Genomic DNA, 16,478 nt, shown 5'->3' with positions numbered 1-16,478 from the left:
CTACCCTTCCAAAGATATAAAGAAGTGGCATGGGAAAATGAAGCCTAGAAGTTGAGGGAAGAGAGAATGCTCTTTAGGAATCAGATTTGGAGGAGAAGTCACAGAAATGGGGTTTGGCTGGCCTTTGAAGTCAATGGATAAAGTAGGTTAGACCCTCCCACAACTGTGGAAGACATTATGAGTTGGATACTGTTTAACTGGGAACCTAAGGTGGCAATTCATGTTATGTTTGGGGGAGATACTCACTTGACAGGTCTGGACAGTGTATATCTTTGTTCAGGCTGCTAACACAAAAAATACCACAGACTGGGTGGCTTAGACAATGACATTTGTATCTCATAGTTCTGGAGGCTGGGAAGTCCAAGATCAAGGTACCAGATTTGGTTTTCGGTAGGGTCCCTTTCCCTGGTTCATAGACATCCTGTCACTGGGTTCTCCTGTGGTGGGTCGGGTGGGGAAGGCGCTCTCTTGGGTCTGCATTATTAGGCACTCATCCTGCTCAGGAGGGCTGCGCACTGGGGAGCCAGTCACCTCCCACAGGCCCCGCCCCCTGCACCGGCACTGTGGGGTTTAGGTTTCAGCATGAATTGGGTGAGGGAGCACGTGTTCAGTCTATAACGGCACCACAGATTATGGAGAGTAGCAGAGACGATGGGTGTGAGGGGTCCTTACTGGAATGGCGTGCTAGGAAGTTCAAGTGTTCTGAGAAGGGCATTTATACGTACAAAATAATGACTTGAGATGATCTGGCCGTTTTGAAAGGAATCAGGTAGGAAATAATTGCATTAAGATGGAAAGAACTAGAAGAAAATGACATCGCTTTGAATTATTTTAATTTTAGGAATTTATCAGAAAACAGGGTATTTCAGTCGCCAAAACTTCTGTGCATGTACTTTTTGATGCAAGTGGGTCACAGGTATGTGTCTAATTTCCTTGATTTTAATCCTTGGTCTAAGTTTAACACAAATAATAACACAAAGTTAATGCTGGAGGCTAAATACCTAAAAATGAGTCATTTCAACATGGATAGTGTGTCAACGAGATGTGATTTTTAAACATGTTATTAATGATAATTTATTTTGGTGCCAAGGCAGATATTTGGTTCTTAATCAACACCGGTGTTTTTAGGTTTTGAAATGTATGTCCTACTGATGCAGAAGCTTGTGTTAGGTCTGTTAACATTTGAAAAAGTGGGTGCTTTTAGTTGGGTTACTTTGGAGGACTAAAAATTATAACAGTATGTGGAAGATGGAAAGAACAGACCATGGGAAGTGTGAGATGGATGGGCGCTGTAGTAAGTAAGATATCCAGTGGGTTTGGAGGGCATCCTGTGGTTTGCAGTTTTAAGTATTTTCCCCACATTCTCCTACAGATTCTAGTACCAGAAAGTCAAGTCTCCCCAGCTGCAGAAGAACTCGTCAGTTCAACAGCACAACCTGACTCCCCAGAGGAATTGGCTAAACCTCAAACACACATCCAAAACAGTGCTCAAGGGGACAGAAAGAGTAGTCAGCCTGAGGTAAATGTGGGGTCTGAACTGGCATCCATTTAGAAAATACATCAAATTGTTGCTATGTGTGATTACAGAAAAAAAAAAGAGCCTCTATAACAGTTCAGAGTACTTTTCCTGCCTTTTACAAACAAAACCAAAAGATAGTGTTTTAGCAAATTGTGCCTGTGTATAAGGGTTAGTGCAGGGTACACGCTACACCTGGGAATTCCAAATGAGAGGTGTTGGGGAAACTAATGACCACTCTTCCATGGCACTTCCCGTTCTGTTCCCCCCTCCTGCTCCACGGGAGGTCCCCTCTAGGCCCAGTCCCAGAGCCACACTCCTCAGCCTTCGCTGTCATATGGCTGTGACACTGGGCATTGCTAACAGCCCTCTGTGCCTTAGTGCCCTCGTCTTGTCGGTGTCTTCCTTCTCCACCTCCTTCCCTTCCTGTATCAGAAATCCTCGCCCCTCGCCTCCTGAAGGGAGGTTTGCTGGCAAAGCCGCACGCCCAGCCTCTCTGCCTCTCCCCAGCGGGCTTCCTTCCTGGGCACACTTGAAGCTCAAGTGCCACAGCTGCTTCTCCGCTCACTGTTCTACTGTCCCTCCATGTCTCTTAATGCCCTTCCCTGAAGTCTGACAGCCAACTTGATCTTCCCCTCAAATGTGCATCCGCCCCATACTTCCATAATGCACCACGACAGCATCCTAGATTCCAGCCCTTCTCCCCGACACCCACCGAGGTGCTGGGATTGGTTTTCCCCACGCCCCCTCCTGGTTTCCTTTCCACTACTCGATTTGGTGAACCTAGACCAGCACAGGAACCTTTCAACTGGTCTTCACCACACTGTTTCCACTGATTTGTCTTAATATTAGCTTTTTTTTTTTGCTCAGAAAACTTTGTGATCTGTGTCTATCTTACTCAGTCCAAGCTTTGACTATTCTGGGACTACACTTTTACTCTGTCAAAGTGTCCCTTAAGGAGGTCGGTGGCTTTACTATGTCTTTTCACCTGCTGACACTCCTGTCCCATCTCGTCTCTTCCTCCACCTGTCTCCTTCTGCAGCTCCCAGCAGTCATTCCGGGGTGGGCGGAAGTGTAGGTGCTCAGTGGGACCCTAGGCTGTACGTCACTGAGCTTCCGGATTCCTGCAGCTCCTTTTTACTCCAAGGGCAGTTTAGTCTTCACAGGGTATTGACACAGTTCTGTACATGGGAGAACGTTTTAGACAACGCTGAATGTTATGTAAGCATTCACAGCCAAGTTTATGTAAATATGTATCCAAATATAATCTACATGAAATAGTATAGGAAACTGTGGGCCACTGGTTAACTAGACAAACCCAGTATCAATTTTAAAAGGTTTTTTACATGTCTAGATGTTCTATAAGAATTCTTCTACTTCTTCTTTTTTTAAAAATCTTCCCCCAAGGGAAGAGAGGGAGAGAGGAGGAGGGAGAGAGACAAACATTGATTGGTGGCTTCTCAGCCACACGCCCTAAAGCGGGCCTGAAGCCACACGCAACCAGGCACGTGCCCTGATCTGGAATCAAACCCTCGACCTTTCGGTGTATGCAACGGTGCTCCAACCAACTGAGCCATACCAGCCAGGGCTATAAATATTAAAACAATAATCCTTACTTATTTTAACTACTTGCTCAATATCAAACATTAGGATAAAATCCTTAGTGACGATTCAGCCAAAAACAAAAAAATTTCTGGATATCATGCTGTCTATGAAATGCCACGTATCTTTTGTATATAGTCAAGGTAAAATGTTATGATATTTAAGTGTGTTATGATAAAATGTAGGATCTTTAATTTTAAAAGATAGTGTGTATTTACTGTGGTTGTTTCTCATGGTTTAAGATAATTACTCCTAGCAGAAGAAAAATGTCTGAAGCCTCAATGATTGTTACTGGTGCAGAAAGGTACACCGTGAGAAGTCCATTACTTTTAATCAACACACGTGAGTTTATGGTCTTAAAAAATTTTTAACAACTGTTATTGTATTTTAAAGTATGCATTTTTAAGTTCAGGGATATTCTGGACATAACTTACCTAGAGGATAAGTCGAGGATATAAAAATTGAAAACTATGAACCACAAATGTCTTCTAATTGTCAAGAAATTTCAAATGTCCAAGAAAGGTTTAATGGGTATTATTGACATATAAACATTATTCAAAATACTAATGTCCAGCATTAATAATTTATTACAATTTAAGTGGGAGCAGCTTAACCTAGTGGATAAAACATTGAATTAGTCCGGCTACTTGGGCTTGTTCGCCACTCCCCAGTGTGGATTTGGTACAGATTACCCTCTAGCTAAGTTTAGAACCAGTTTCCTTCCTATGAAATGGAACTGAAGTTTGTCTACCTTGTCAAGTTGTCTAGAGGTTTAGGTAAAAATCATTCACATTACATTTGGACAGCACCTGGTACATAGGTAGAGCTAAGTAGAAATAATCTGATACTGAATACTAGTTGCTACAAACACTGTCTTATTTAATCTCTATGACAATTGAATAGCTACCTTCTGTTCCCCAAATCCAGTTCCCTACCGGGCAGTTATCTAATGTCCAACAGGCTTCCCAGACTTAGCAGGTCCAAGATAAATTCATCTTTCCACACCCTACCCCGCCAACTCCCTGCCAATTGTTTCTCCATTTCTTACCTGGGTGAACAGTATCTACATTCACTTACTCATCTGATCCAGAAAACTGGAGCTCATCCTAGACCTCCCTCATTTGCCTTCCTCATCTACAGAGGATCTCAGTAATAGCGACATGTGACTTTAAAACCCCACAAATGTGCCAATCCTTTGCCCTCCTTTTCAGCAACACCACGAAGAGGAAGAATTAAACCACCACTGCAGATGATGAGTTCTGCAGAAAAACCTGGTGTTCCTAAGACGTTGGAAAATGCAGTGGGCAACGCTGTACCAGATCAGCCTAAATCACGTGCAGGAAGAAGAAGAAGAGATGATACAGTCAAAGTAACTTGATTCTGAAAACATTTTCTTAAATAAACTTTTATCACATTATTATAGAAATACATATTAAACTGACTTCTTTTACAGTCAGTGAGTGTCCCCCTTTAAGGCACTGCTTTTTTAAAAGATACCATTAGTTGTTCTTGAACATAAAGTCATTGTCAGGTACAACTCATTTACTGTGCTGACAATAAAATTTAGGGATATCCACTCAATGTAACTTTGACTTACACATCTGGTAGAAGAATGGGCTTACAATGTTTCTTTCTTTCTTTTAATCCTCACCCAAGGACATTTTTTCATTGCTTTTGAGAGTGGGTGGGAGAGAAACATCAATTGGTTGCTTTCTCGTATATGCCCCAACTGGGGATTAAACCCGAAACCTGGAAAATGTACCCTGACAGGATCGAACCTGTGACCTTTTGATCTATGGGATGACCCTCCAACCAACTAAGCCACACTGGCCAGGGAGTCATTCTTTGGTTATATAAATTAATATCTGTTACAGGGATGGTTCTAGTATAGAAATACAAGATACAAGTGGAGTTTGTCATTAAGTATCTCCAAGGCTAGCCTGGGAATTAGACAAATTGATAAGATGACTATAACATCATTTAAGTTTTATCAGATGTACCTATGGCATGCAGTAGGAACCTAGTGGAGGGGCTGGTGCCTACCCCCAGAGCTGGAAGGGCGGGGCAGTGAAGGTCAGGAGAGTCTTTTTAAGGAGATAGAGAATGAGTTGATTTGGGGGAGGTAAATGAAGGTTATACAAATGGTTATTATGGATAAGGGCATTATTCCAGGTAACTGAAGGGACAGAGCAGGCAGTGGATAAGAGGAAGCTGCTTCTTGGAGAAAACAGGAAGTAATCAGAGATACAGATAAGTTCATAGATAAAGAACACCTAGTAGTTTTGTTCCTCTGAAGTGTGAGGAGGGGGAATTTCTCTTGGGGACATGTTGACATAGAGGCTTCAGGGACAAGCCAAGAATGAGTACCAGTGTTAGGCAATGTGGAGGGCCCAGTTTCAATCAGACACTGAATTTTATCACAGCCTTGGTTCAGAAACGCGTAATATTCTGTCAAAGCTTAGTGGTCTTGGTGTGAAGTAACAGTATAGATGGTGATCTGAAAAATCTAAGTGGTGATGTGGCGGAAAGATAAAGGGTGCCAGGGTCGAAGATGTTAGGAAGACAGTTACAGTGGTGGTTTCAATCGTCTACGTGAGTGTTTCTTTCCAGGGGCACTTCAGTCTCGGGGTGTGGCACTGACCGCTGCAGGGCAGGAAGTGTCCTGGGCTTGGGCTTGCTCGTTGTCAGGGGAGCACTTCTGTCCCTGTGACACCCACACCGCCCTGCGCATCTTCCTGCTGCTCCCCTCCCCGGGTGAAGGGCCACTGGCTCAATTGAGGAGGAAGGAAAGCCAGGGTGAGGCAGACCCTCTTGGTCTCGGAGGCTTATGTTTCTGACAGTGACGGCAGATTTTTGTGTGATCTGGGCGAGTATCTGTGGCTATGGAAAGAGGGGAGCTTGCTATATATGTATAGGGAAGAAGTTATCTGTGCAATGGGCAAAACTTTACAAGACATTTAATGTTTTATAAAGTTTTCAATGCCTTTGTATATTAGTGAAAAGACAAAATAAATGCATGTTGTCAGATCAAAATAATAGGAGATGTGCTTTGGAGGGTCTTAGAAATTGTCAGTTACAGAGGAAGATAGAATTACTCTACTAGTTATGGAGAGCTCAGAAAATTTGTAGGATCTTCTGCCTCCTTTCTCTGCAGTGGAAGTTATTTTCTTATAGTTTAGAAAAGGTAATATTCGAAAACAGGCATAACCTTGATGAGTACAGTTGACACTTGAACAACACAACTCTGAACTGTGCACGTTCACTTGTACGTGGATTTTGTTTCATAAATACTGTAAATGTATCTTCTGTTAAGATTTTCTTGACATTTTTCTCCAGCTTTACTGTAATAATACAATATGTAATGCCTTTAACATACAATACATGTATTAACTGACTGCCTATGTTCTCAGTAAGGCTTCCAGTCAGCAGTGGGCTATTAGTTAAGTTTTGGGGGAGTCACAAGTCATACACAAATTGGACGGTGTGATAGGTTGGTCCTCCTAACCACCCTCCCAAGTTATTTTAGGGTCAACTAGGAATAGAAATACTACCCAGCTTTTAACAGCAAGGCAGATTGATTTTAAAAGTTCTACTCTAACTCTTTTACACGTTGTCTTCATGACCTGAAAGACCTACTTCACGTTCACATGAACATGTCTTCTGTGTTTATAGCGCGTCAAAGCTGCTACTGTTGTAGAGAAGACAGAAAACAAGGACACTGAATTCCCAAATCAAAATTTTAGTGAGTACTTTTCGGTTTAATCTCAGTGACTCTTAGAGAAAATACGTACTTCTCTCTATACTTCCTTTTTGCCTCACTGGCTTTCATTGATTTGTAAAAGAAAGATTTCTAATAAATGTATTCAGCTTTACACAAAAAACTTATGGGTTACAAGGAAATATAAAAATAAAACAGTCTGTTTCTAAGATGCTTGGGTTTGGGGGAGGGGCAGTGCAATAAATTAACTTCTCCGTCCCAGTATGTAAACCTTGATCAAAATCTATGCCAATTTTACCAAAAAGTGAGAGTTCTATAAATTTGTTTCACTTAGATGAACCCCCGTACATCATTCCTGATCTGCAGGCAGTAGAGAAAATAGCTGAACTTACGTAAGTATGAGAAAACCCATCCGATCTTTCTGCATATACTGTGACTTTTAGATGAATGTAACGAATTTAAGGAAAAGGCCTTTATAGTCTTAAAATACACTGTTGCTTCCATCATTGATAATCTCTCAAGTATTAAGATAGCACATTGGGGAATAGTCTATATTTTATCCTGACCAACCAACATAACTCCTTTCAAATTGAAACTTTAAATGAATGAGATTGAAAAAAAAATAAAGTATGAATGTAAAGAAATGTAAACTAGTTTGGGAATATATAAATACAATAGCAATAATGGAGCTTTTTAATCTTTAATCTGGTAAATTCTGTGGTAAATTTTAACTTTCATAATGACTTATGAAAACATTTTCATACTTGACTGTTAAAAAATTGCTATCAATTAACATTGATGAAGCTTTTAAAAATCAAGGTCTTATGTCAGTCATAGCTAATGTTTTGTGCTATGTTAAGCAAATGAATTAATCTTCCAGGTTTCCTGATGTTTCCTACAACAGTCATGGAAATAAAACGCCCCCTAAGTGGGCGTGTTGGACACCTGTAACCAATATTAAGTTATGTAATGAGCAGAGAGCAAGCCTTTCTTCACAAGGGGACGAGTTTGATCCAGGTGAGGCGTGGCAGTAGGCCCTTAAACAACACGGTTTGAACTGCACAGGTCCACTTATATGCAGATTTTTTTAATACGTTTGTAAATGTATTTCCTGTTCCTCATGATTTTTTTTGACATTTGACCCCCAAAAAACATGGGGTTCTCTAGTAAGCTAGAGAAAAGAATACATTATATAATATACATGGCATACAAAGTATGTGTTAATCGGCTGTTTGTATTTTTGGTAAGGCTTCTGGTCAGCAGTAGGCAGACTGCTGGTCAGTTGTTAAATTCTGGGGAGTCAAAAGTTCTATGTGGATTTTTGACTCTGGGGGGGTTGGCATCCCTAACCCCATGTCGTTTGGGGGTCAACTGTAGTTTTCTCTGTATGTAAAATAGTTCAGGGAAATATTCATTTCTTGAAATGCTTGACAATCTCTTTGGTTTTAACAAATTCTATACATTATCGGTTTATTAACTTATTAAGGATTAGTTTCTTTTTCCCACTAGATATTGCTATCAACAAAAAAGTTAAAAAACAAAAATCCTCCTCTTCATTTTCTGATGATAATTCTGAAGAAACAGGAAAGGTGAAATACAAGAAAGAGAGAGTGCAGTGTAACAAAACAGGTACAGCAGGAGACGTTTGCAGAAGAAACAATCAACAACTCAATCAACATTCAGAGCAGAAAAATATTGCAAATACGGAGCAGAGTGATTGGCATATGGAATCTGAAACTACTTTTAAGTCAGTTCTCCTAAATAAGACAGTTGAAGAATCTCTCATCTACAGGAAGAAATACATTTTGTCAGAAGATATGAATACTGCTATTTGTGATGAAAGCCCTTCTGCTAGTAAAAATGCAAAGAGTCATAGAAAATCAAGGAAAAGATTAATGTCTGAACTTAATGCCTGGGATTTGAAACAAAGAAAAATGGTGAGCTTTCAGTCTGTTTTATTTCTGCATACCCATATATGCCAGGTTTATAACATAAGGAAGTGAAAGAAGCTTGATTGATGGCCTCAGATTGAACATTTGTAATACCTTGTTCTGTAACACAGACGCAGAGCCGGTGCCCCCCGAACTCCTGCGCCGCGCTGCGGGCCTGGCTCTGATAAAACACGCGTGCCCGCCGGTGCGCAGTAGGCTCAGGCATAGGCCCAGCGTGAACGAGCCCTGGAGGTCTCTTTTCATTCTCTAGTTATGTTACATTTTCTGTTTCACATTTTTCAAGTTTACAAGTGAAATAAACTTTAGGAATACATATGTTTATTTTCAGTTACAGCTGACATTTCATGTTATGTTAGTTTCTGCCTTGTCTCTTCTGTTGGGTCTCTCCCACTCTGTCCCTCAGATTCTTTTGAACACGCACATAGAACTGTCTGTGCCTGTGCCTTGCACATGGCGCTCACCTTTCTTTTTAATAAAGGGTTGTTTCGGTGCGATTCTTCCATTCTGAACTATTAGTGTCAAGACTGTTTCACTCAACATATGTTTTCCTGCATGGCCTGGCACAGCTTTGCACACAGTAGCATCGGAAGTGCTCCTCGCATTATCACAGGAAAGTCTGACGAGGTTTTCCAAGAAAGAGTGTAAGTGGGGTGGGGGACCATCTCCTGCTGTCACTGTGCTCGTCCCTGTCGGAGCCTGCACTTCGGTCTGCTCGGTCAGGTGTCTGTAGGGCGGCAACTCCGGACGGCGCCGCTGTGGGCTGCACTCTAGTCTGAAAGGCTGCTCCTCTGTAACCGTAGCAGTTATTATTATTATTTTTTAATGGGGTGGGGTGTCACTTCTATCAAGATGCAGATTGAGTAAACTTTTAAATGATAATACACTTGTAAAACACTGCCAATAATGTGATGTGGTTTTTCTGCTATTCTTTAAGGACCCAGGTGTACAGTCTGTCATTTTCATATCTCTTCCAAAGTATGAACATCTGGTAGCCAAATTTCTAAATTTCTAAGTGTAAAAATATTCACACATTTAACATCTCAGTTTACAAATGAAATATTTAATAGTTTGCAATTACTGTACATAATTAGATATTACTTCATTTGTCTTGACCAGACTATTCATTTTGTTTTTACTCTGCAACTCACTTTTTTAGCCTAATTTCCCTGCTCTTTTTTATCCTCACCTGAGAATAATTTTTTTAATTGCCCTCAGAGAAAGAGGAAGGGGGAGGGAGAGAGAAACATCAATTGCCTTCTTGTACACGCCCCGACTGGGGACCAAACCCACACAACCTGGATATGTGCCCTGACCAGGAATCGAACTCACCACCATTTAGGTTTGTGGGACACGGCTCCAACCCACTGATGCACACTGGCCAGGGTGGCTACTTTCTGCTTTAACCAAATCCTTCTGGGTTACTTTTTTCTTGGTCCTTTGTATGCTATTCTTTCTTCTTTCTAGTCTTAGCTGCTATTTAGTTCCTGTAGCCCCAGGGGAAGTAAGGGTTTTTGGTTGGGTGGTTGGTTGGTGTTTTTTGTCTGAATACTGATCTTTTTTTTAGTTTTAACTTTAAAAGTGTTTTCTTTGAAATTTAGAATCACTTCACAGAATTTCCCTGAGCTAGTCATTCCTTTTTCCTGGCAGCACAGAAATCTAATAATCTAAACTGTGTTCTGCTTTTTAAAAATCAACTTCCTGCCCTGGCCAGGTAGCTCAGTCAGTTGGAGCATCACACACCAAGGGCTGAGGTCAATCCCTGGTTGGTCAGAGTGCCCTTGGGAGGCAACCTATCGATGCTGCTCTCTCACGCCCCTCTCTCCTCCTCCTCTCCCTGTCTCTCCCCCTTCTTTCCTCTCTCTAAAATCAACAAACATATCTTTGGGTGGGGATTAAAAAATTTTAAAAATCAACTTTGTGTTTTTGGAAGATCTCTTTGGTCTCTCACGGTGTCACTTCTTGTATCAGGCATGACTTCCTGCCACTCCCCTGTATGGATTCCTCTCCTCTGAGGTCTGTCTCCACCCTGCCTTTCTGTTCACTGAACAAACCCAGAGAAACAGAACCTCTGCAGTTCAATGGTACAGATTTCCCAAAGTGGCCCCAATTCTACCAGAAGTTCTTAAATCATACACTGTTTTAGGGGAGGTTCATTTTCACTACATTTTAATCAAGCCAAACCTTGTTTTCATTATGGTACTCTTCAGAAGGCTAATAAGTAAAACTTTATTATATAAAAATATATGAACTTAAAAAGGTTAAAATAGTAAATTTTATGTTGCTATATTTATGTTTATGCTGTATTTTATTATAATTTTAAAAACGGATGTGCCTGATTCCCAGAAAAGTGAAAATAGCATCAGGAGAATTTACATCTTTAAGAAATATTAGTAGAGTTTTCTAAAATTATGCATATGATTCTTCTTTGTAGTTCCAGTTTTTTAAATATTAATACAGTTTCCTTAGAGAAGTTTTAAGTATACAGGTAATCAGTTCCTCCTGTCATTAACATCTTACATTAATGTGGTACGTTTGTTACAAATGATGAGCCAATATTGACATATTATGGTTAACTAAAGTCCATATGTAATGTCAACTAAAGTTTAGAGTTACTCAGTATTGTTTGTTCTGTATTTTCAAGGATGTATAGCAACCTGTCTCCACCCTTACAGTATGATACACAATAGTTTCACCATTATAAAACCCCCCTTTTTTTTCCATCCCTGCCTCCTTTCCTTCCTTGCCCCAAACTCCTGGCACTCATTCTTCTCACTAGCTCCACTGTTTAGCCTTTCCTGAGTGCCGCACAGCGGAGATCAGACAGTATCATCACGGTTGCTTCCACATTTTGACAATGATATATGCGTCTGTGTGTAGGATTTTTGTGGCATAAACTTCAACTCATTTGGGAGAATACAAGGACCATGATTGCTGAATCATATGATTAAAGTGTTTCGTTGTATAAGAAACTGTTTTCCAAAAGTGGAAAAAGTAGCTGTGCCATTTTGTATTCCAGTAGCTATGACTGAGAATTCCCGCCCATCTAAATTTTGCCAGTATTGCCCTGGCTGGTGCGGCTCAGTGGGTTGAGCCCCAACCTGCAAACCGAAGGGCAACTGGTTCCATTCCCAGTCAGGGCGCGTGCCTGGGCTGTGGGCCGGGTCCCAGTTGGGGCGTGGGAGAGGCAGCTAATCGATGTTTCTCTCTTCCTTCCCCCCTCTCTAAAAATAAATAAAATGTTTCACCATTATTAAAAAGTATAAATCCTTGCCAGTGCTGTGCGCTGTCAGTGTTTTGGATTTTAGCTTTTGTTACAGGTGCTTAGGCATCTCATGGTTGTTTTAATTCGCAGCTCTCTAGTGACTCGTGCTGTTGGGCATCGTTTCGTGTACTTACCACCTCTGTCTTTTGTTGGATTTCTGGTTCAGATCCTTTGCCAATTTTTAAAATTGAGTTCTTTTTCTTGTCATTGAGTTTTAACATTTTTTGTATAATTGAGGAACAAGTCATTTATTACACATAACTGCCAAACCCAAGGTCACCTAGACTTTCCCCTATGTTATCTTCTAGGAGTTTTATAGTTTGCATTTTATTTAGGTCTGAGCCATTTTTTAGTTAATTTTGTGAAGGATGTAAGGTCCGTGTCTGGATTTTTGTTTTTTAGCACAAGGACGTCCGTTGTCTCAACACCATTTGTTTAAAAAGACTGTCCTTTCTCCACTGAACTGCCTTTGCTCCTTCGTCAAAGATCAGTTGACCATGTTTATGTGGACCTAGACCTGAGCTCCCTGTTTTGTTCGTTATTCTGTTGTTCTGTTGCCAGTACTGCACTACACTGATGACGCCATCTTTTTAGGAAGTCTAGAGGTAGGGTGGACTTGCAGAGTGTCAGCTCTCCAACTTTGCGCTCTCCTTCAATATCGTGTTAGCTATTCCGAGTCTCTTTGCTTCCCCTGTAAACTTCAGAGTCATGTTGTTGGTAACCAAAAAAGAACTTTGAGATTTTGACTAAGGTTACCTTGAATCTATGAATCAAATTGGAAAGAACTCACATCTTGACAGTATTGAGCCTCTCCATTTTTTTAGATTTTTAAAAATTTTTCATGAATCATGTGGTGTTCCTCATACAGATCTTGTGTATTTTTTTGTATTTGTATCTCACCGCATTTTTGGGGGTGGTAATGTAAATGGAACGTAATTTCAAATTTCAATTGATTGTTACTGATATATAAGAAAGTGATTGGCTTTTATCCTTTCACTATGCTATAATTGCTTTTTAGTTCCCGGAATATTTTTGGTAATTCTCTAAGATTTTCTACATTGACAGTGATGTCATTTATGAACAAAGCCAGTTTTGTTTCTTCCTTCCCAATCTGTGTACCACTGATCCTTTGCCTGTCTTGCTGCATTAGCTAGAACTTCCAGTGTGATGAGAGTGAATAGGGTGGCGAGAGCAGACTTTTCCCTGTTGCTGATCTTTGTGGGAAAGCATCTAGTTTCTCTCCATTAAGTATGATGTCAGGTGTGTTTCTGTTTGTAGAGGATGTTGTCCTGTGTTCCTAGTTTTCTGAGAGTTGTTATCATGAATAGATATAGGGTCTGAGCAAATTTTTTGTTCTTCTTTATCCTATTAATATGTTGGATTGCATTCATTCATTTTCAAAAGTTGAATTTTGCTTGAAATAAATTCTACTTGGTCATAGTAGGCAATTCTTTTTATACATTGTTGGGTTCAATTTGCTAATATTTTGTTTAGGATTTTTGCATCTATGTTCATGAGGTGATAGTGGCTTCACAGAATGATTTAGGAAGTATTCTCTATGCTCTGTCCCCTGGAAGATTGTAGAAAATTGGTATAATTCTTCTTAAATGTTTGATGGAAGTCACCCATAAACTAACCTGGGCGTGATGCTTTCTGTATTGGAAGGTATTAATTATTGATTCAATTTCTCTGAGTTTTTGTAGAATTTCAAAAAAATTGGTTCATTTAATCTAGGTTATCAAATTGTGGGCATAGAGTTGTCCATATTATTTCTTTATTATCCTTTTAATATCAGTGATAGCCTCTTTCATTTTTGATATTAGTAATTTCTGTCTTTTATATCTTTCTCTTTTTTCTTAGTTAACCTGACTAGTGCCTTGTCAATTTTATAAATCTTTTCAAAGAACCCAGTTTTAGTTTCCTTTAGTTTTTTTTATATGATTTTTGTTTTTCACGGATAGAAACTTTTAGAAAGTAGTATCTACAGAGCACTCTGCACAGTTCCTTCTACGAGTTAAACAAGACTCATCCTGACCTATTTTATTGCCTAACAAGCCCGAACTTCCTAATTTCTGACCCCTTTATTTCCCTTTGTGATTAGACAGAGAATCAGAATTTAAAAATATTTTTTCAGCCCTTATTTTCATTTTGAAGGTTAACTTGTAGAGTGTTTACATAAATGATACATTGTTTCAGAGAGAAAAGTCAAAAGGGAAAGAACTTACTGTTGCAGCAGATTCCTTGATACGCCGAATCAATCAGCGATACAAACTGCAGGGCAGCGCGCAGTCCACGAGGAAATTGAAGGGGTCTCTGAGTCACAGGTATGTTCCTACATCTGAGACATGAATATTTTTCTGACACATACAACTAGTTTTATACTGGTTTAAAGTGTTCAATGTGTTAGAATAATGTAACTTTCCAGTAGAAAATAGATATTTATTTTTATAAATAGTAGCTACTTAAATGAGAACTCAATTTGACATTAGACATTTTAGTATCTGATTACATTTTACAAAGTATCAGAAACACCATATTTATACAGCATACCATTTCAGAACTAAATCTTTAGGATATAGACTTACAGGGATTTTTTTATTGAGCCTACTGATTAGTAAAATGAAGAATATTTGAACATATTGTTTAATGAAATAAAATTTAAATGAGCTGAAATGAGTTACTTTCATATAGTAAATATGTATTCCTTGTTTATAATCTTTCTGAAGGCTCATTCTTTTCTTTTTACCAAATGTCTTTTTATAGGATGCCTATTGGTTAATTCACATTTAAATTTACTCCAGTCTTATTATAGGACATGAAAAAAATTATTTTCATGGCAGAACCATCCCATTTAAATTGCTTAGCACCTCCTGCTACCTGAGTGAATTAAGCATTATTGTTGCTATTTACCCTGAGTGAAGTTGGAAAAATATGAGACCAGTGCTGCCCTTTTCAGTTATTTGTAGCATTTTCAGTGTAGACTTTGGGACCTTATATAAAATGCCTTTTATGAAAACATTCTACTGATATTTAATTGCTTTTATAATTTTGACAAAACTTTTTTTGTAGTGCTTTTTCAAACAAATCTGATCTACAGCTCAGTAAGGTAGGTTTCATTTATTTACACCAAATATACACACAGTTAAACTTTGGGACAGCTGACTGTACCCACTAAGATGGAATAGCACTAGGGTGGAATCAGAGTCAACGTTTTCGGCACATGGAAGCAGGTCACACTGACATCTTAGCGGCAAGCACTCGAAGAAGCCCTCCAACCTGCTTTTCAAAGCAAAAGCTCCACTGCGTGTGTGTGTGTCACTTTTACTTTGATTCAGTATAGCTCCATTTTTTCTAGCTACTTCTCTCTCTCCTGACAATTAGATACTTCTTAAATCCCTACTTTTGTTAAAAATCATTATTCATCCAGGCTTAATGTATCAATTATCTTTTACTTATTCCTCACAACTACTTTCTCCACTTAATTTCAAATTTTGAGGTTTACCTTTTGTAAGTTCCTCTTGAATCTTCCCTCTCCTGCCTATTCCAGTGTCCTATTTTTTCTAGTTGGAGTTCTAAATTTCTAATCCCTGGATCACTACCACAATAGCCTTTGTGTAAGTCACACTGCCTCGAGTAGTTCTCTGTGCCCGCTCATTCATGCCAGCTGTTTTCTTTCCAAATCGCAGAGATTCAAACTTGTCATTCATCCTCTGTTCAGACCCTTTCTTTGATCCTGTTGCTTATTGAGCTGAGGGTGGAGAATTAGTCTGGCTCCCCGGTCCCTTTAAAAGTCAGTCTTGTTTCCTAATAGTTTCCTGGGCATGCTTTGGGTAGCTAAAATATAACTTGAGATTCCTTGAAGTGCTCATTTCCTTTTTTTTCCACCTTTGGAAAGAATCTGGAACTGACTCGGCAGGCTCTCACCTTCTTTTCTGACTGTGAAAACTTTATTCCTCCTTGCAAGAGTTACTTGAGGTCTACCTTCTTTACAAAAAGTTTCCAAGGTATTCTGATTCAGAGCCCAAATGACCAAGGATTTTGAGTCTGTACAATAATTTTTTACCTTTTTGCTATTTTCCTCACTATTGCAGTTCTTTTTATTTTGTAACACTTCAGTCTTCTACAAGAGCGTAACTGTTTAGTCATCTCTGTGTCATGTATAACACCTTTGCTCATCCTTGTATCTTTAGTATCTTTGCTCAGTTTTATATCTTCTGAAATGCCTAGCACACACTCGCATGCAGCTGAATGTGTGTATCTGAACCCTGGGTTGAAATCATACTAAAAAGGTAAGTCAGATAAAGTGGTCAGAGAATGAATACATTGAAAGAAATTTTTGGAATAATGCAAATCTATATAAAACAGCCAAAAGAAATACTAAAAACTGAAGATGAATATGGCGGTGGCCTGACTAGCTGGAGCGCAGCC

The 16,478-nt window shown here is 39.5% G+C and overlaps 1 protein-coding gene across 1 annotated transcript in view; it reads left to right on the top strand.

Annotated features, from left to right (window-relative positions):
• The window catches only part of SYCP2 (synaptonemal complex protein 2), a 51,353-nt gene that overhangs the window by 16,993 nt on the left and 17,882 nt on the right, over positions 1 to 16,478 (top strand). Inside the window, exons 15-24 of the mRNA XM_037059998.1 lie at positions 842 to 916; positions 1,373 to 1,519; positions 3,361 to 3,460; positions 4,330 to 4,487; positions 6,791 to 6,860; positions 7,171 to 7,228; positions 7,717 to 7,853; positions 8,346 to 8,773; positions 14,247 to 14,374; positions 15,120 to 15,156. Coding sequence (XP_036915893.1) covers positions 842 to 916; positions 1,373 to 1,519; positions 3,361 to 3,460; positions 4,330 to 4,487; positions 6,791 to 6,860; positions 7,171 to 7,228; positions 7,717 to 7,853; positions 8,346 to 8,773; positions 14,247 to 14,374; positions 15,120 to 15,156 — 1,338 coding nt within the window. The remainder of the gene's footprint in view (positions 1 to 841; positions 917 to 1,372; positions 1,520 to 3,360; positions 3,461 to 4,329; positions 4,488 to 6,790; positions 6,861 to 7,170; positions 7,229 to 7,716; positions 7,854 to 8,345; positions 8,774 to 14,246; positions 14,375 to 15,119; positions 15,157 to 16,478) is intronic.

The sequence above is a fragment of the Sturnira hondurensis genome, unplaced genomic scaffold, assembly GCF_014824575.4.
Source record: "Sturnira hondurensis isolate 20B ecotype Veracruz unplaced genomic scaffold, ASM1482457v3 Scaffold0011378, whole genome shotgun sequence".
NCBI lineage: Eukaryota > Metazoa > Chordata > Mammalia > Chiroptera > Phyllostomidae > Sturnira > Sturnira hondurensis.
This window is presented reverse-complemented; position numbering and strand designations above follow the sequence as displayed.